At 41.2% G+C, this 20,059-nt stretch overlaps 1 protein-coding gene across 2 annotated transcripts in view; it reads left to right on the top strand.

Annotated features, from left to right (window-relative positions):
• The window catches only part of Sbf2 (SET binding factor 2), a 307,253-nt gene that overhangs the window by 276,086 nt on the left and 11,108 nt on the right, over positions 1-20,059 (top strand). For both annotated transcript variants that reach the window (XM_028768018.1, XM_028768017.1), the window contains 4 exons: positions 2,995-3,171; positions 7,974-8,075; positions 8,735-8,920; positions 16,805-16,931. In XM_028768018.1, the coding sequence (XP_028623851.1) occupies positions 2,995-3,171; positions 7,974-8,075; positions 8,735-8,920; positions 16,805-16,931 (592 nt within the window). The remainder of the gene's footprint in view (positions 1-2,994; positions 3,172-7,973; positions 8,076-8,734; positions 8,921-16,804; positions 16,932-20,059) is intronic.

The raw sequence follows: 20,059 nt of genomic DNA, 5'->3' as shown, positions 1-20,059 counted from the left end.
ATACTTCTTGATACAAAGTCCAATGATCTGAAATTGACCCCCAGAACTCACATAACTGGAGAGCACTAACAACTTTAACCTCCAAACAAGTGTTGTAGTATGCACCCACCCTGCCCTACACCCTACACCCTACACACACACACACACACACTCACACATGTACACACACACGTACACAATCAATCAATGTATTTTTGTGTTTTGGAGTTTTTTGCTTCTTTTGTTGTTGTTGGGGGGGTTATTTGTTTGCTTTTTGGTTGTTTTGGTGGGATGTTTTTTGAGACAGGGTTTCTGCATGTTGCCGTGGCTATCCTAGAACTCATGCAGTAGACAAGGCTAGCCTCAACTCACAGAGATTCACCTTCCTCTGCCTCTGAGTGCTAGGATTAAAGGCATGTGCTACCAACCACCCAGCAAATAAATGTAATTTCTTCAGCTAAAATAATATTTCTGCCAACATATATAGAGGAAGTAGAAGTATCTGTTAATTCAGAAATCTCAAAGTCTAGCACTGAGCAGTCTAGACAGACCTTTGGCTGAACCATAGAGCAGAGACTGTGTGCAAGCCACTCTCAGCAGGAGCCCACTTGTTCCGCCCTTGTAATGCCAATGACTGAGTCATCTCTGCTGGAACAGACTGGCATGGCTAACTCTTTCCCTGCTACCTAGACAGTTGCAACCAATTAGTCACCACCCTGAAGGGAAGAGGCCCATGAAACCTTTAGCTCATGCTCAGCTTTAAAATTTGTATACATCTCTTTTGATACAGGAGTTAATTGTATATCTAAAAAATAGAACTCTGTTCGACAGCAATTGAAGAGTGCCTGCACAGCATTCATGGCACCAGAATAGGCCTGTTTTTGGTACATATACTTGTTCTGAGTTTCCTCCCAAGGTTAGGCTGTGTGAATACTCACCTGGTATTCCTTTTCTGTATGGGGCCTCACAGTGGCTTTGTGATCAGGTATATTCGGTAAAAAAGGCAAACCACTTAATCTTTGCTTTCCTCCTCCCTTTCTCCTCCTTTTTCTTACAGTAAGTCTTACATGTGCTCTGTCCTAGCTATCATTTATGATTTTCAGTTGCCACTACTTTGGATGTTTCATATCCCAACAAAGGAAGCAGAAAGGGAATTGAACCCAGGTCCTCATGCTTACTTACAAGGCAAGCACTTTACCAACTGAGCCGTTCCTGCAATCCTCTTTTTTTTTTTTTTAATTGTTGTTTTGTTTTTTGTGTTAGGGTCTCTATTATGTATCCCTGGCTATCCTGGAACTCACAGAGATCACCTGCCTGCCTCTGAGCGCTGGGATTAAAGACTTGCACCATCACACCCAGCCTCTTTTTTTTAATTTTAATAGGACTTTAACAACAACAAAAATCAAATTAAACATTAAATGGGTCAAATATATATATATATGTATATATATATATCTCCTTTGCAACCGTTTTAATTTTTTAATAATCTATTTTTTATGTTCATTGAATCCAGATCCTCTGGAAGAGCAGTCTCTTAACTGCTGTACCATCTTTAACTTTTTAAATTGTAGGACAAAAGGACATTTACCATTCTAACCAATTTTTTAAGTTCCTAGTATTAAGTACATTCACATTGTTATACAACCAGTTTCAAGAATACAGTTTTGCTGTTTGAAAAACAGGTGATCCAGTAGATATCAAAGAAAGAGAGAGGGACTGCAAAGAATGATCCATCCGTCAGCATGAGAAGTTAGAGATCTTCTTAAGTCTTTAGACCTAGACAGCCAAATTATCAACCTGAAATTGCATCCCTCCTTCTGTGTCATTCTTCATTGATAAATATGAGGCTAAGGATGAAGCTCTGTTGCTAGAATGCAAGCACAGAGCCCTGGGTTTGATCCCCAGTCCCACAGAAACTAGGTATAGTAGCACGTACCTGTAATCCCAGCACTTGGGAGCTAGAGGCAGGAGAGAAATTCAAGGTCATCCTCAGCTCAGTTTGCAAATTTGAAGCTAACCTGGAATACATGAGATCTTATCTTTTAGAGTGTGTGTGTGTGTGTGTGTGTGTGTCTGTCTGTCTGTCTGTCCTTGAGTGCACATGTACAAGCAAAAGTTAATACCTCACAGTGTAGATTACATGTGAAATGAAAACAAAAGAAAGGGTATGCAGGTAAACATAGGTGATGTATATTTTATGAAAAAATAACAAAAATCAATAAATATTCATTTTATTATAGGAAAAATCTTAATGACTTAAAAAGTAACCATAATGCAATGAGATTATAATTTTTCTTTCTTTCTAAATGTTTATCTTTTATACTTTTATAATGAATATTTGCATAATAAGAAATAAGTTTATAGCTACAGAATTTTATTGGTTTGGTTCTGCCCCCCCAACAGTGTATATTCCCCTCCGATTAACAAAGTGTATCCTGGGAAATGAAGTTTATGCTGTGGGATTAACCATGCTGCTCTTTAGTCACTGGTTCTCTTTCTGCTTGTTTTGGGGTTTGTGGGTGTTTTGTTTTGTTCGTTTTCCTTGAGACAGGGTTTCTCTGTGTAGCCCTAGCTAAACTGGAACTCACTCTGTAGACCAGTCTGGCCTTGAACTCAGAGAACCTGCCTCTGTCTCCCAAGCACTGGGATTAAGGGAGTGTGCCACCATGTCTGGTGGTTCTTTGACCCATAGGTTCATGGCCTTAGAATTGACTTATATTTGGTGTTAGATACTGCATCAACTGCAGCCTACCAGTCTCTTAAGTTCTCAGAATGACAACTTTCCTGAGCTAAGCCATCTACCCCTAGAGAGCACTCACCTGCCATTCTGGGCAGCCGATAGAGCTGGCTGCACCACTGACAGGAGACCCACACAGACTGGCCTCTGGATCCACTGCAGCTTCTACTTCTCCTAGGCATCTTGTGGATGTCGATTCGTAAGCGTTTCCCTGGGGAAAGTTTGATTCTTTTATATTAACACAGTATCTGCCTAATTCTCTGTATCTTCATATTCAGAGCTCCAAGGTAGAATTTGCTTTCAACTGTGAGTTTGTTCCTGTTGAGTTCCACGAAATCCGACAAGTGAAGTCCAGTTTTAAGAAGCTGATGAGAGCTTGTATCCCAAGTACCATCCCTACAGACTCAGAAGTGACATTCCTGAAGGCCCTGGGAGAGTCTGAGTGGTTCCCACAGGTAACGTCAGGGAAAAATTGTTGTGTAACTCAGAGAACATCCCGAAGTGGATACCACATCTGAAAAGCATGTTTTCTCCCCTGTCTTCCTCATTCTCCTTTGTCATGTGACTCTGTAAAGGCCTCTCAGCTCCAAAAACTAGGGCCTATGTGTGAGGAGGGAAATTCTTGATCATCTGGGGTTTTCTCTGTATAATAGAATGTGGCATGTCATATAGAAATTTTTTGGTGCTCAAGAAAGTCAGTCATGTGTTTTCATAGATGTGCTGTGCTGCTGTCAGGTCCACAAGGATCCGGACAGAAGGTGATCTCTGCTTGACCGCACATGCCTTTCCCTGACTCTCTCACCTCCTGCCCTTTTCTCACTTCTGCCTTTTCTGTGTCTGTAGATTTTAGATTCACCCACACACTGGCCATCAGATACTAGATACTTCAAGCCTACCTCAGGTCTGGGAGAACTAGATATCCATCATCATTTAGCCAAATTACCCTGAAGATATTTCTAATTGAACTTTTATTGAGAAATCAAGTGAAATGTGGTTTGACAACACACATATGCCTATATTTCTTCCAAACCACAGAAAGAAAGATATTTATTACTTGCACATTGTAGACAGTAATGCCAACTTGGCAGAGAGCATTAGCTCTTCAGTGTAACCTACTGTGTCTGTGCTCATATTCCCCTCTACACAGTGGGAAACTCTAGTTCCTCTGATGTCTAGTTTTAGTTTTTCTCCAAGCACCCTGCCTACCTGAACCTCCCAGTACTGGAGATCAAAGCCAGGGCTCCATGAGCACTAACAGACATTTGTCTCAGAGTTACAGCTCTAGTTCCCCCAACTCCCTATCCAGTCCTGCTCTGTCAAGGAAGAGTTGCTTCTCAGAGTCAGTGGAGTAAATGGTAAAGACACCAAGAACTGACATCAGTACCCAGGGCAGTGAGTATTATCAAGGCATTTAAACTATTGAGAAACATACCCACATGTGTGCTGATTACAAAAATGTATCAGGATATGTTCACTCTCCTGAGTTTAAGATACTCTTGAGTGCCCATGGACGAAGTGCACTGGTGCTTTGCTCTGTCTCTAAGCTATGAGTCCCAGCCTCAAACTGCCCTCACCACCCAGCTCCCATAGACATTTCTGATACATTCCGTTCCTTGCTAGACAGTGGACCTGGGCTGGAAATGAAATGCTAAAGATAGGTAGTACTGCTCTTTTACTTGTGTTAGCAGCATTTTCCCCCAGAACACTGGGGCTGATAGCTTGTGGGAGGAGAGAAATGAGGACCCTTCTCTATACCTTGCTCCTGTCTTTAAAATAACCCAGGTCTGTTTGAAATGTGGGTTTTACATCAAAGATGGGTTTCTACTGCATACTGTGTCATATCCTGCTCAAAGTGCTTTTTTAAACTCAAATTTGGGACATTTGGGTTTGAAATCTGTACTGTTTATGCTCCCTAACTAATTATTCAGTGTGGATTTTTGAGTCAGTTGGCCTGGAGTTAGAAGTTAAACTGAGGTGCCAGGTACGGTAGTACATGCCTTTAATCTCAGCACTTGGGAGACAGGGGCAGCACTTGGGAGACAGGGGCAGGCAGTTCTCTGAGTTCAAGGCCAGCCAGGGCCACACAGAAACTTTATCTTGGAAAACCAAAAAAGGAAGAGAAGGAAGAAGAGGGAAAGTAGAAGTAGTTGTAGCGGTGGTTGTGGTGGTGGTGGTTGTGGTGGTGGTGGTTGTGGTGGTGGTGGTTGTGGTGGTGATGGTCATCACAGTAGAAATTGTTAAGCTGTGGAGATAGCTCAGCCATTAAAGGCTAGATGCACAGCCAAAAACCTGAGCACAGACAGAAGCTTCTTCCTGTACAATACACAATATAAACAAATAAAAGTGTCTTTTAAACATAATTTGCTTACTATAAAGTCCATCCTTTTAAAAATGTAAGTGCAGTGTTTATAGCACATCCCCGTGTTACACAGCCATCACACTAGTACAAGAAAACATTAAGTCTCTAAAACAGGAATTATTATCACGGAAAAATAAACCTAAAGTTCTGTAACAAAAACCAATGAGAAACTGTGTCTTTTCCACTTCATAATACTATCACTTTTCTACTTCAAGGAAATTATACATGGCCATTTTATTTTATATTATATCTCCTTTAATACCTTGGGTTTTTGCTTATTAGCACTCATTATACAAATATGACATTCACATGTAAATATGGCATATTTTTATCATATTTACACTTTGTTACTCTCATTGTGTCTCTCCTACTTTGCTGATTCCTTCCCTCTTCATTTCTGTGAGCCCCTTCTATTGTCATGGTTGTGGTTGTGCCTTTGGTAATTTCATTAGGGTTGCATGGTAAGGGCTTATATACAGGGCCATGGGAACCTCACCAATGACTACTCCACTGAAGAAAATGTCTCTTCCTCCCCCAGCACCCATTAATCACCTACAGCTCTTCAGTGAGGGGTGGGTCCTCATGAGAGCTTCCTCCATCTGGGATAATATGTTGATAGGCCCAGTCAGGTGCAAGTCTCATGTAGGTAAGCACAGCTGCTGTGATTTCACAAGTACAGCAGCCAAGTCATTTCCAGAAGACAGGATTCCATAACATTCCGTCTCTACCTTCAGGGTCTTAGATTCTTTCTGTCTCCACTTCCATGATGTTCCCAGTGCCTTGGATACAGATGTTCCATTTAAGGCTGAACATTCCACAGTCAATTATTCTCATCACTTTTGCCAATTAAGTCCCTAGAGTTAACACTGCCAACTACAAAAAGAAGCTTCCTGACCAAAGCTGATGGCAGCACTAAACTGTGGGCATGAGCATAATTATTTAGAATACAGTTTGGCAGATATATCATGGTTACTTAGAAAAACAACAGTAGTAGCCTTCCCACTAGGACCTATGACCTCCCAGCCATGAGTATTTACCCAGATTTATAGGACCAGCCATGAATTCCCTCCTGTGGAGCAGGCCTCAAATCCAGTCAGGGGCAGTTGTTTGCCACTATAATGGAATTGCCACTATTGTGCCAAGGAGCATATCTTGCCTGTCCAGTTGGGAGTGTTACACACAGGAACCACAACTCACTAAGACTGTAAAGGATAACACTCCCCAACCTGCATACCCTTTCAGGTAGTATGAGTGCTAGACAGGAGGAAAGAAGTTCCCAGCTCAGGTCCTGCTTGATTTCTCAGTGTTCTATAACCAGAGAAGTTAATGTCTTCAGCAGCAGGATCTAACACATTATTTTTAAATATATCTGCCTGGGCTGGAAAAATGGCTTAGTAGTTTAAAGAATGTCCTATTCTTGCAGAGGACCCTGGCACCCCCTTTGCATAATTTACAGCTGCCATAAATCCAACTCCAAGAGACCTGACACCTTTGTCCTGCACAGATACCTGCATGCATATAGCATACATACACATAGCACGTAAATGTATTCACAGATAATAATCTTTTGCAAATAAAGAGTTATAGAGATGGCAATTAAGAACACTCACGACAAGAGGATCCACATGGTCTTACAGTATTTCTGAGACTTTTAATGCTATCAGAAGTAAACTATCCAATGTATTAAAATGTGCAAGTCTGCACCATCAGAACACAAGAGAAGGTTATAGAATACCATTGTCAGGCTGTTCCTTGAAAATGGGAATGTTTGGGGAAGATAGAAATCATTAATAGGCTGGGCGGTGGTGGCTCATGCCTTTAATCCCAGCACTTGGGAGGCAGAGGCCGGTGGATTTCTGAGTTCAAGGCCAGCCTGGTCTACAGAGTGAGTTCCAGGACAGCCAGGGCTACACAGAGAAACCCTGTCTCAAAAAACCAAAAAAAAAAAATCATTAGTAATATAAAGGAGCTTCGTTTAGTCAGTGGTCATAGCTCATAATGCAGAGTAAACAAAATAATGAAGAAGCAACAGTATGAAGCTGGAGAGAGAACTCAGTGGCTAAAATCACTGGCTGTTCTTTCAGAGGACCTGAGTTCAAATCCCAGCATTCACATGACAGCTAAAAACCATCTAGAATTCCAGTTCCAAGGAATCCAACACCCTCTTCTGCCCTCCACGGGCACCAGGCACTCAAGTAGTACACAGACATAAATCAGAAAAAAATACCCACACACATAAAGTTAAATAATAAAAAAAAGAAAACTGTGATCAGTAGCCTCACTGGCCGAGGCTCTTACGTAGGGCTGACTGAAACATGAAAATTAGGACTCTGACCCTGGCTTTATAACTTCAGTTATTATTTCCATCTATCAATTATTTGAAAAGTAGTTAGGGGAATTGTCATCCCTTTGGTGCCCATGAAGTAGATTCATTGATGCTAAGAAATAAGAAATATATTTCCATATTGGTCTTATATCTCCACTCCCCTGAAAAAATATAGTCCAGAAACTATTGTTTTACCTTGGAAATTGTGATATTTGTAATATTTTAAAGTACTTTGAAAAACCAACAAGAAGTGTTACAGCAGACACTGTAAATCTAAAGTTATTTTGAGGAAGTCAGTGAATAGAGGCACTTATGCACAAGCCTAATGACCTGAAGTTAGCCCGACCCTGCCAGGTAACAAGAACTGGCTCCCAAAGTTGTCCTCTGATACGTGTCATAGCACAGACCACACATGCCTGCACTTACATATATACACTCATAAAATAAATAAGTGAATGAATAAGTCTCACTCCCATTTTATATTATGCAAAATTTAATAAGTCTAAAAAGTAAAATTCCCAAATTAAAAAAAAAATGTCTTGCTCTAATGGTAGCCTCTGTTTTTCTCTTAGCTTCACAGGATAATGCAGTTGGCTGTGGTCGTGTCAGAAGTACTTGAGAATGGGTCTTCAGTCTGGGTGTGTTTAGAAGAAGGCTGGGACATCACTACACAAGTAAAGTGTTACACATGGTTTTCAATATTTTATATTTGTATTTCAATGTAGTTTTTTTACCTTCAGGATCAGTTTATTTAGTGACTAGTGTGTTTATGGACAGAGAAAGACCCCTGCTAACCATCCCCTGGCAAGCCATTCAATAGCACTGCTCTTTCATAGATCTGGGCCAGCTGTCAGACCTTCCACTTGTTCAGGTGCACCTTACAGGCTTGCAGCTAGAGCCCTTGACCAACAAAATGAAACATGGACCTCTCTTCCTTTCCCCGTCCTTTCTCTAGCTTTCTTTAAGCCCCTATTTACTCCAGAGTAAAAAAGAAAATTTGTGTTAATGTCAACAACATTAAGACATTAACCTACCCCTGCCAAAGAGTAGGATAGGTTTGAACTGATTGCCTAGTATCATAGTCGACAAACTAGCCAGTTACGGATTAAGATCTTAATTCTCTGAAAAAGACAGCATGTAGCAAAAGTGAATTTGGGGTTTTATTTTTCCTGAAAAGTTTTTAAAATATATTTGACTGGCCATCCTGAAGCAGCTAGTCAGCATATTTGCCCGTTAGGTAACATTGCGTGTGAATTAGCTGTCATCAAAAGGAAATGCAACAAGACTATGTTAGGTCTGAATTTAATGAGGTACCCATCTGCTCTTACCATAGGTGACATCCCTGGTACAGCTATTCAGTGATCCCTTCTACAGGACAATTGAAGGCTTCCGGATGTTGGTGGAAAAAGAATGGCTCTCTTTTGGTCATAAGTTCAGCCAGCGCAGCGGCTTGGCCCTTAACTCTCAGGGCAGTGGTTTTGCTCCCATCTTCTTGCAGTTCTTAGACTGTGTGCACCAGGTAAGTGCAGTGAGTTTAGGATGATTTGACATGAAGGAAGCGCCATACTGGGTACCTGCTGCGGCACCACAGTCATAGGACATGCTGGGAATGGAGAAGAACTCCGGCCAGTTTCTGAAATTAGGAGTATTAAGCTGGCTGTTGAGCTAGCCCACAAGTAAGGAAATGAGCACTCTAAATTACCATCTCCAAAGAAGGGAAGCACACATGGGCATGGCCCCCAAAGTATGGATTAAAAGCAAAAGTCCCTATGTATGACATGCCTTGAAATGCCACATATGGTCTTCCTAGGTTGGGTGGGCTCTGCTACATGCATGAGCTTTGAGAAATGAGTAGGGCCAGCCAGCCAGGCTGATGGGATTGGGAGCAGGGCTTAGTTCACTGAAGTAACCAAATTACTGCTGATAAAGAGAGTGTTCTGTGTGTGTGACCCATCAGATGCAGTGAGGAAAGGGACAGCACATCGCCCCCAGCTCCCCCATCTTTCTAGGTGTGGCAGTTAGCTCCCTTGTTGAGCCCTTGCTCAACAAGGATTGGAATGAAGAGCAGGTGGCACAAAGCTTTCACCATGAAGGCAAAGTTGGCCCTGTTTCATCTCATCATCACCTGGGAGATGAGGGCTCTCCCATGTCTCAGATGGCAGTGAGCCTCTGAGTGCCTGCTGGGAGGAAAGGTGGAAACGGTTTCAGAATTGAAAGTCAGCCTTCTGGAGAGGCCAAATTGGCATGTGATTATGTTTTGCTGTTTTGTTTTTATTCTACTAGTCATTTTACAATATGAGGTTTATTGAACTATCATTTATATACAGATCACAAATTTAAATGTAAAGGGTTTTTTTTTTTTAGGATATTCTCAGAGTTGCATGACTATTACCACAGTTTTAGACAGTTTTAATACCCAGCAGACACTCAGTAGCCATTAGCAGTGACTTTCTACCCCCCTGCCCTGCCACACACATGGGAGCTGTGTCTGTGATAGCTCTCTTCTCTTTTTGGAAAAAAGCCCTATGCCATGGTCTTAGCCCACCTGCCAAGCAACACGTGAACCAATTGTAACAGGAGAGAGCTTACACTTTGAAACTGTTTCCAAGAAATAGCATATGTTTTCTGTTTGAATATTAGCCTTTTTATTTGTATTCCTTTTTGGCAAATAGATGAGGGAAATATTTGGGGACAGTTGTGCTTACCTGAGACCAGGAGAAAAAAAACAAATCTCTTAGCTCTCATTTAGGTAGCCTTGAAGATTGGGAATTTGCTTTGTATCATTTTTTTTTTAATTTTATGTGAGTACACTGTCACTGTCTTCAGACACCCCAGAAGAGGGCATCAGATCCCATTAAAGGGTTGTGAGCCACCCTCTGGTTGTTGGGAATTGAACTCAGGACCTCTGGAATAACAGTCAGTGTTCTTAACCACTGAGCCATCTCTCCAGCCCCTGTGTTTCAATGGTTGTGACTCACATGTATCGTGATTAAAACTTGCCAAATTGATGTTTACACTGGAAAATTTAAAGAAACTTTATATAATGTTTACTCAAATATGAAAATAAGTGTAACATTTCAGTATGTGGCTGTTCCAGAGAAAGGAAACAGCAGCAGTCTTTCAAGAAAGACTTGTAAAGCTGGTGAGCAGACCATGCTGAAGAGCTTGCCTGTCACTACCATTAGGGCAGAAGATGGACCCGCAGACACTGCAGTTCAGGAGGCAGACTGTCAGCCGAGTCCCTTCACTAACCAAATCCTGTCTGGTATTGTCAAGTTTGAGGTTTATCTAGGATGGTTTTCCCAGAAACTAACATCCAGTCTCTTATTCTGAAAAGGGTTTTCACAACATTTAAGGCAAGAAGAACTCTAGGGTCTAACTGCTGTCTTCTGTTGTCTCCATTTATCCCCAGTTCATCTGTATGCATGCTGCTGAGTGGTGCTCTGTAGCCTCAGCAGACTTGTTAGATTCTGAACTCTTCCGCTTCCCAGTGCCACTCTCCCCCCAGTCTCCTCTCCAGTACTCTGCTTGATTGGTTTGGGCTTGTTACTGTGTTCTTCTGCTCTCCATGTTCCTTTTGGGGGTTGTTTGTTTTGGTTCTTTACCTTAGCCTTCTTTACTACCTAGGCATGTGATGCACCACCTGTCATCCCAGCACTCAGAGGGCAGAGGCAGGAAGAGTCCCGTAAGTTATTCTAACCCAGCCTGGTTTACATAGCAAGTTCCAGGACAGCCATGGCTATATAGTAAAACTGTAATTTTAAGGGGAAAAATTTTATTTTTTTCCTTTAGCAGAGGAATATTTCAGAAGAATACATTTTTGCAGTTGAATTAAGCTTAAATGAACTGCTAAATGTATTAAATCTCTTTGTCTTACCAAATTCTGTATAGCTAATCAATATCTGTACAAATGTCATTCATAATTGATGAATATATAAAGCATACTGTCCTCCCATAGGAACATCATTGAACCCCACATACAATATTCCTTTCTTCGAATGCAAGTCTTCTGATTTACTATTGGCAGTGAGGCGTGAGGGTGTAGTCTGTAGGAGGCAACATGCAGTCTCTGAGTTCCTTAAGCAGAATTAATCAGTGAGTTTGAATAAAAATGGCCCCATAGGCTCATAGGGAGTGGCACTATTAGGAAGTGTGGCCTTGTTGGATGAGGTAAGCTTTGTCAAATACTCAAGCCAGGTCTAGTGTGACATTCATTTCCTGGTGCCTGTCACTCTGCATGTAGAACTCTGAGCACCATGTCTGCCTGCATTCCGCCATGCTTTCCACCATGGTAATAATGGCCTAAACCTCTAAAACGATAAGCCAGCCCCAATTAAATGTTTTCCTTTATAAGAGCTGCCATGCTCTTGGTGTCTCTTCACAGCAATAAAACCCTAAGACAATCAGTTTAGCATAAACTATAGTGAAGTATAAGTTATATGCCTGCTGGCTTTAGGATAAATTATAATAAATTGTAAGCAACCTGGCCTAAAAGTTTAACTTTTTGAAACAGGGTTTCTTCTCTGTATAGTCCTTTCTGTCCTGAAACTCACTCTGTAGACCAGATCACCACTGAACCCACAGAGATGCTCCTGCCTCTCCCTCTGGAGTGCACCATCATATCCTGGCCAAAATCAACTTTTAATGAAAGCTCAATTGTTTACAGGTAAGAGCTTCATGACCAATACAGTGTGGCATTCAGGGTCTAAAGACTGGACTGCTGTATCAGTGCTAGCTGTGTCATGCTAAGAAAAACTTTAAGTGAATTTTTAATTTGTCTGAACCTGCCGTTGACATAATACCTCATACATAGTCATCTGAGTGTAGACAAGCCATGACAAAGGTCTTGTAACTGAGATACTTTAGGGACTTGACCGCAATAGGTATCAACTTGGATGAAGAAAATTCTTTTATCTCACAGAGAGATTGTTTATAATTTTAAAAACAGAGGAATCTAAGGAATCTGTAGTTAACAAGTAGTGCTTCTGACTCTTGCTGACTTAATTATACAGTAGTGTTTCATCATCTCCTGCACACTGGTTTGAGGCATTAGCAAATGCCTTCTCTGAATGTCTTTCAAGTAAATGCTCCTGACTTTTACCAAATAATTTTAATTAATACTGTCCTTAGACTTTTAGGTACACAAAACAGAGCCAGACTCATCAACAGTATAAAAATAAGTTCAAAATTTCACAGTGGCAAGCAAAACCTTCCCTGGATAGAATGTGCTCCCTGCTCATTCTAGAATCTATAACACTGAATACAAAAGAAACTTCATGGACATGTTCCAAGATATGTCTATTAGTATTAACAATACAAAGAAAACAGATGAAGCACCATTCTTAAATTAGAAATTCCTCATCATGTAAAAAGCTGTTGTTTATGCCAGTATACCCAGGTGTCAGATGAAGAGTAATGCTACATCACTGTTTCATAATAGCAACATCTGCAGATTTTGTTATTTGTAATAGTAATTGGCCTAACTGAAAAGATACTATGACAGGATGCTTCCTTTCCTTGAAATAATTGAGCCAAGTTTTTCAAAAGGAAAATATAGCCAAAACATAAAAATGAAATTTTTACCTGTTTATTTTTAAAACAATACCAGAGCCAACAAAATGGCTCAGAGGCTAAAAGTGTTTTCCACCAAGCCTGAGAACCTGGGTGTAGTCCCAAGAACTCATATGGTGAGCACCCACTCTTATATGATGTCTTCTGACTCCACACACAAACACTAGCACAAGTACAACTGTTTTATGGGACCCCCCCCCAAACAGAGATGACCACTAAAACAACAGTTCGTACCCAATTGAAAGACTTTATTCCAGCCTGCTGGGACTAGATTCAGTCATTCAGAACCTAAGCATAGCCCCAAACACTTAGAGCTAGGAGTTTTTATAAGGCAAAAACCACATCTGGTATCTCATTCAGCAGCTGCAGGGGAGATTTTATGCAAGCAAGCAATTTAACAGAAGTTAAGATAACCAGTTAGCTGGAGGGAGAGGTTTGTTCAAGCAGGAAGTTTAACAGAAGGTAAATTAAGTTAGCTGGGGCATCTTGACCTCAGATTCCTAGAAAAGAGTTGGGCAACTTTCCATGGGGTTCTCCATCAAGGAGATCAAATTATAGTTAAATCCAAAATGGCCTCATCAAGAATACAAGATGAAGGAACTTCTGCAGTGCCCTGTTTGTCACACCCCACAAACATAACAATAAACAAATAACTGTTTTTCAAAAAATAACAAATAAAAAAAAACCTGTAGAACCAAAGGGGAAAACACGTATTTTTCATTATGTCTCACTTTGAGAACCTAACAGTGCTGACTGTGCCTTCAGGGTTTATTCACATTGTGAGTTGGCTCACTCTGGCCTGATGTGGTGGTGTTCCTTCTCACAGTTACTGTATGCCAACCCTGAAGGCCCTAACCCAAATGCAAAAGCTGTTTTCCCCTTTAAGACCAGTTCCTTCCGCCAGGTGGTGGTGGTGCACGCCTTTAATCCCAACACTTGGGAAGCAGAGGCAGTTGGATTTCTGAGTTCGAGGCCAGCCTGGTCTACAGAGTGAGTTCCAGGACAGCCAGGAGTATACAGAGAAACCCTGTCTCAAAAAAACAAAAAAAAAACAAAAAAAAAAAGACCAGTTCCTTCCTTGTAACCTTACATGGGGATCAGTACAGCTGCCCCCAGACATTGGTTATGCTAAAATTTTATGTGTATATTGGTAAATAGCTATAACTGATAGCTGCATGGTAGATTCCAGAATGTTGCTTGCTTCCTATACAACTGAAAACTGCTAAACTTCACATAAATCAAATGGCTTTAAAACAAAGCCATTTTCCATTGCCTTTTAATATCATGAGTTTTAAAGCCTTATGTCAAGGGCCAGCACAGTACAAAATATGCTGTTAGTCCTTCCTAAATCTTACTTTGTGCGATCACAAGTTATTGTCAGTGTTAAAGTATCCCTCAAACATTTTTATGAAGTGAATTCTCTAATAGAGACCTGAACCTTTCTTCCTCTGGAAATGGTGACTTGGCCTATGACTACTGAATGTTTGTTCCCATGTTTGCTGGAGTAGTTTGTCCTTGTAAACTACTCCATCTGAGCATACTGCAGTTTCTGCCTCCCCAGGACTCTTAGTTGGCAGGAAGCCAGGGTCCATCCTCCTCGTCTTCACTGTCTGGCTACACAGCTCTATGAATCACCAGCTTTCTGTGTATACACTAATTCCATCCAGAATCTTGAACTAGAAAGCTTTGTATGACATCAGAGGACAGGACAGGGAGGAAGCCTGAAGTCTGAATGCTGCTTTTGAGAAAGGAACCAGAAGAGCTGGGTGCAGAGGTGTAGTGGGCCTGCCTGCTATGTGCAGGGTCCTGCATTCAATTCCCAGCACCACCAGAAGAGGAAACAAAGGTCTGCATGGTGGTACACACCTTCAATCTCACAGTTGAGAGCCAGAGGCAAGTGGATCTATGAGTTTGATACCACCCTGCTCTACATAGTGACTGGGACATCCAGAGCTACAAAGTCTACTCAACAACAGCAACAACAAAGGAGAGGGGCAAGCATTTGCATGAGAATTACTGTTACAGCATATTCAGCAGGCACCTAGCAAAGCAAGAGGGGACAGTTTTCATTTATTTTTCCATTACAGAAATGAGGAAAATATTACTAAATCTCATATCTTTTTTTCTTAAGACAAGGTCTCAGGCTGGAGAGAGGTGTCAGTGGTTAAGAGCACATACTGCTTTTCCCAGCACCCACATCAGGTGGCTTACTACTGGCCTGTGACCCCAGCTCCAGGGGATCACACGCTTCTGACTTCTGCTTGCATTCCTGTGTACATACCCTCCCCCACACACATACATATAATTTAAAATAATAGAACTTGTTTTTTAAAATCCAGGGTCTCACTATGTAGCCCTGGCTAGCCAATAACTTCCAAGAGATCCACCTGCCTCCACCTCCAGAGTACTGGTGTTAAAGGTGTGCACCGACAAACCAGGCCAGAGGGACTTATTGTAATGTACAATACTAAATCTATATAATAATATTGTCTGACTTGAGTTTTATTTAATTATAATTGTAAACTTCCCAACTATTCTTAGTCTTTCTAATTAGTTGTTTTTATACTATAATCACAGGATACCCAATTAGGGTCTAATTCTTGAATTTTTCACTAATAAGAAAATTCATACTACAGATGGTTACAGTTCTAAAAGGCTACACTCCTCAGTATTCAGAACATGACAAGAAAGAGGCACCATTGTGTGCAGACCCACTGTGTATACTTCAGATGCTTTTAGCATACCTTCTGTTTTATTTAGCATTACTTAATAAATAAAGTAAACATTTAGTTAATAAAAAATAAATAAACATTTAGTTAATAAAAAAATCATTAAAGTATTCTCTGTATGTGTGTGTGAGAGAGGGGTGGGGAGAGAGAGAAAAAAATAGAGAATATCACAGAAAATCAGGTGTCTAACCAGATGATAAACTTTTCAAATGTTTATTTTTAATAGGTGTTTTTGATAGCTTCATACATGAACACTGTGTATACATCACCCCCACCCCTCCAACTCTACCTTGTCTTTCCCTTCCAGACTCATGATCTCTTAATTATTGTTACACATATACACGTATGTGTGGGTATGGGTGTGTATGCACACATGTGTATGTATAGCTTATTGTGTTCCTTTAACTTTGTTTATATACACACATGTCAAAGGCTGACACCTTCTGGAGGAGCTCATCCCTGCATGAGAGTGACTCTCCTCTCCCAGAAGCCATTGTTCACCTGTAGCTCTTTATCTAGGGTCCAGCTGTGGAGTTTCCCATCTACAGTAGCTTGTCAGCTGGTTTTGTCAGCTGGTCTTGTTCAGACAACCATATTCATAGTTCATGTCTCCTGTATATCTAGAGGACTCTATGTAACATAAAACATCCAGACCTCTGGCTCATACAGTCTCATGAGTCCATTTGTGTGTGTTTTTACACTGTTTGCCACACAAGAAAAGCCACACACTATCTTAATTTATATTTGTCAATTTTTTTTTGGCACATTGTAGTGTTGTGAATGGAGCCAAACAACACAGTATTCAAATTTGGGCCTAAAAGTTTCTGTTGAATGGTGTTGCTGACCCTAAGCCTCCTCACATGTAAATTGAGAGCAACAAGGCCTGTCTTGTAGTGCTATAGAAATGACTTAAGAAGCCCTAGTCTAGTGCCATACATAGTAGGAACTCAAACAACCTGCCCCTCCCATCTCTGTAGTGGTGGAGGTTCAAGCATTTGTCAGATGATGGCCAGAGGTCTCCTGCATATTTCAGCTAAGCGTTCTGTGGCATGGCTTTTACTCTGCTGTTGGACTCTCATTCTTTCTTTGTTTGTATATTTCAGGTTCACAACCAGTATCCAGCAGAGTTTGAATTCAATCTCTATTACCTAAAGTTCTTGGCTTTCCATTATGTGTCTAATCGCTTTAAAACATTTCTCCTGGATTCAGACTATGAAAGACTAGAACATGGTATGTATTTATATGGCCCTGTCCTATCTTTTTTGTTGGTTTTACGTGTTTTTAGTGGAAACTTCAGTGATGTAACTGATTCCAAGCAACTGAGTGTGGAGTGATTGGAGTTACTGCCCAGTTCCAGGGAGATGTGCTCTCTTAGCCATTAGTCACAGAAGTACTCATTCTTGTCCTACCTTTATAAAGTTAAATATGCTTACTATTACAACTCTTAAGCACTGCCATTGTGTAGGAGACATATTTAGTTCATAGTATTTCCATTCTTGTCCACTCTGATAGAAAGGACCTGTACATGGTGGCAGTTTGGGTAGCAGTTCATGCAAAAGGCTCCAAACCAAACAGACACCAAGTTAAATTGTAGCACCACTGGTCACAGGCTATACTAAGGACCCTCTCTGAGCCTTGGCCTCCTCGTCTGTAAGATGGGGACAGTGGTAAGGTACAATAGAGCCATAGTGACCACAGGAGGAAGCAGTGAGCAGTTTCTCAGTGTATTTGCTATCATGTAATAAGCACTTGAGGAATTGTAGGCAACACTATCATTAGTACAGTTTCTAATAGCTATGTTTGTAAAAAAGTAGATTCTGAAAATGTATTAAAACATTTCCTGGGAGGTTGTTGTTAGGAAAACAGGGAAATATGCATGACAATTTTTGTTAACACATAAAGAAAAGGGAGGGAGGGAGAGAGGGAGGGAGGGAGGGAGGGAGGGAGGGAGGGAGGGAAGGAGGGAAGGAGGGAAGGAGGGAAGGAGGGAAGGAGGGAAGGAGGGAGGGAAGCAAGCAGCTAGCACTTATTCCAGGTGGCTTGGTCAGAAGGCTTGCCTAGTATGCCCAAAGCCCTGGGACCCCTTGTGTGCATCATGTAAACTAAACACAATTCTACATGCCTGTAATTCTAGAACTCAGGAGATGTGGAATTAGAGTAAAACAAAGTTGGTATTCTCTGTACATCATATGTAACAGTGTTTAGAAAGAGGACCTTTCATAATTAAAGCTTTACCAGTGATCTCTATTTAAAAGCTGAAGTCAAGAAGTACTACTTCAAGGGCATGTTGTTGAAATTGTCTATAATATTTCACTTTGGGTGAAGGGAAGAACACTAGCCAGACCATTTATCCTAGGCCTTTGTCACACATTATATCATAGTCAGAAACAGTCTCTTTAGCAGCATGTGATGGGGAGGTAGTGAGGAGAGCTGATGACAGCTCTGGATATGGCCTTTAGCTAGCCTGAGTGTGGCAGGCTCAGTCAGTGTTATCACTAAAAGATATATCATATGCATATATGGCTGTCAGTGAAATACTAAGCTAGTCTGAAAATTACCTTCACCCCATGCACATGTGGCCAAAGACCAAGATGCCTGCTGTGCCAGATGAGGTCTCTATTTACAGAAACACCAGAATCTGGACAACTGGAGAATATCTAGGCAGCACCTCCAGCCCACCGAATCAGAACATGAGGGTAGGACCTGGGTAGCTAGAGCTTCTTAAAGCTTCCAAGTGATTCCACCATATTGACAAGGCTGAATGCTCCACTGACCCAGTAGGGATAGCGTCAAAACTAAGATAGAAAGTGAGACAGTAGGTGAGCAGCTTCATCCCTCAGCTGCTGTTAGCTTGCCTGAAACTGGCCAGGGCTCTGTCTGTCCTGTCTGAGATCTAAAAAGATTAAACAGAAGATGAAAGGAACCAGATAAAGAGAATGTTTTACCAAACATGTTGACAGGTTGCTGTGATTAAAGACAGTGTATTTGGCATAATTCTGACACCTCTCTGGATGTTTTAATGATACACAGTGAGCTTATGAATTTCAATAATGCTGCTCTGCTAAGCACTGATGCAGTAGATACTGCAGATAAAATTACCCATGGCCTGAGGTCAGTATTTCTATTTTGGTCAAGCTTCAAGAATGGCATATATAGCTTGATCATGCTAGCCCTTTTTGTCCTGGGAGTACTTTTATTCCTGCCCATCTTGTTAAAGCTTGTCAACATCAACATGTTGGCAGCCAAAGTACATGGCTTGAACCTGAAAATGGACCCCCCAGGCAGATTTATTAAATTAACAGGCTGGGAAGCCAAGGATAGGTAAGATTCTGCATAGAGCCTTAACAACCTAAGACAGAAGTGCATTGCTTTGGATACTGCATATTCCATGATGGGTAAGGAAGGCATTCTTGTCAGAACCACCTAAGACAGTCTTAGTCTTGTTAATGAAATAAAAAAGGGGGAGAGGCAGAGAGCCTTTGGGGCTGCTTGGCAAAAATCTGACATGGCCCAAGGACAAGGAAATGGGCTGCTTAGCAGAAATATGACATTGACCAAGGACAAGGAAGTAGGCTTCAGGCAGGCATCTCACATTAGGCTAGAACAAAGAAGGAATTTCAGGTAGGAATATAAATCTTAGGCTAGAACAAAGAAGGAATTTCAGACAGGAATATAAATTTTAGGCTAGAACAAGGAAGTAGGCTTCAGACATGAAAATGACTTTGGGCCAGGCAGTGGTGGCGCACGCCTTTAATCCCAGCACTTGGGAGGCAGAGGCAGGCGGATTTCTGAGTTCAAGCCCAGCCTGGTCTACAGAGTGAGTTCCAGGACAGCCAGGACTATACATCGAAACCCTGTCTTAAAAAAAAAAAAATGACTTTGGGCTAGGACAGGGAAGTAGGCTCAAATATTTTGGTCATCTCGATAAGCCCTTAGAAACAGTGATCATGGGAATGTCCACATAATTGGGTTTAATGCTTTGCTTGTTCTTTGACTATTTGTGTTTATTGTATTGCTTGTTCCTTGATTTTTTTGCATCTATTGTATTGCTAGACCCTCAACCTAGAACTGACCTTAATACATGCATGTAATTAAAATGGTATAAAAGCAAAAAGGAGAAGAGGGATGGGATAGGGGGTTCTAGGGAGGGGAAATGGGGAAAGGGAATGGCATCTGAAATGTAAATAAATAAAATATCCAATTTAAAAAAAAATTTTCAGGCCCAGCGGTGGTGGCAACACATCTTTAATATCAGTGTTCAGGAGGCAGAGGCAGGCAGATCTCAGTGATTCCAGGCCAGGCTTGTCTACAAAGTGAGTTTGGAAGGAAGGAAGGGAGGGAGGGAGGGAGGGAGGGAA

This window comes from Grammomys surdaster, unplaced genomic scaffold, assembly GCF_004785775.1.
Source record: "Grammomys surdaster isolate TR1022 unplaced genomic scaffold, NIH_TR_1.0 184, whole genome shotgun sequence".
Taxonomy (NCBI): domain Eukaryota; kingdom Metazoa; phylum Chordata; class Mammalia; order Rodentia; family Muridae; genus Grammomys; species Grammomys surdaster.
The sequence above is the reverse complement of the archived record's forward strand: the minus strand, read 5'-3'. Positions and strand labels throughout refer to the sequence as shown.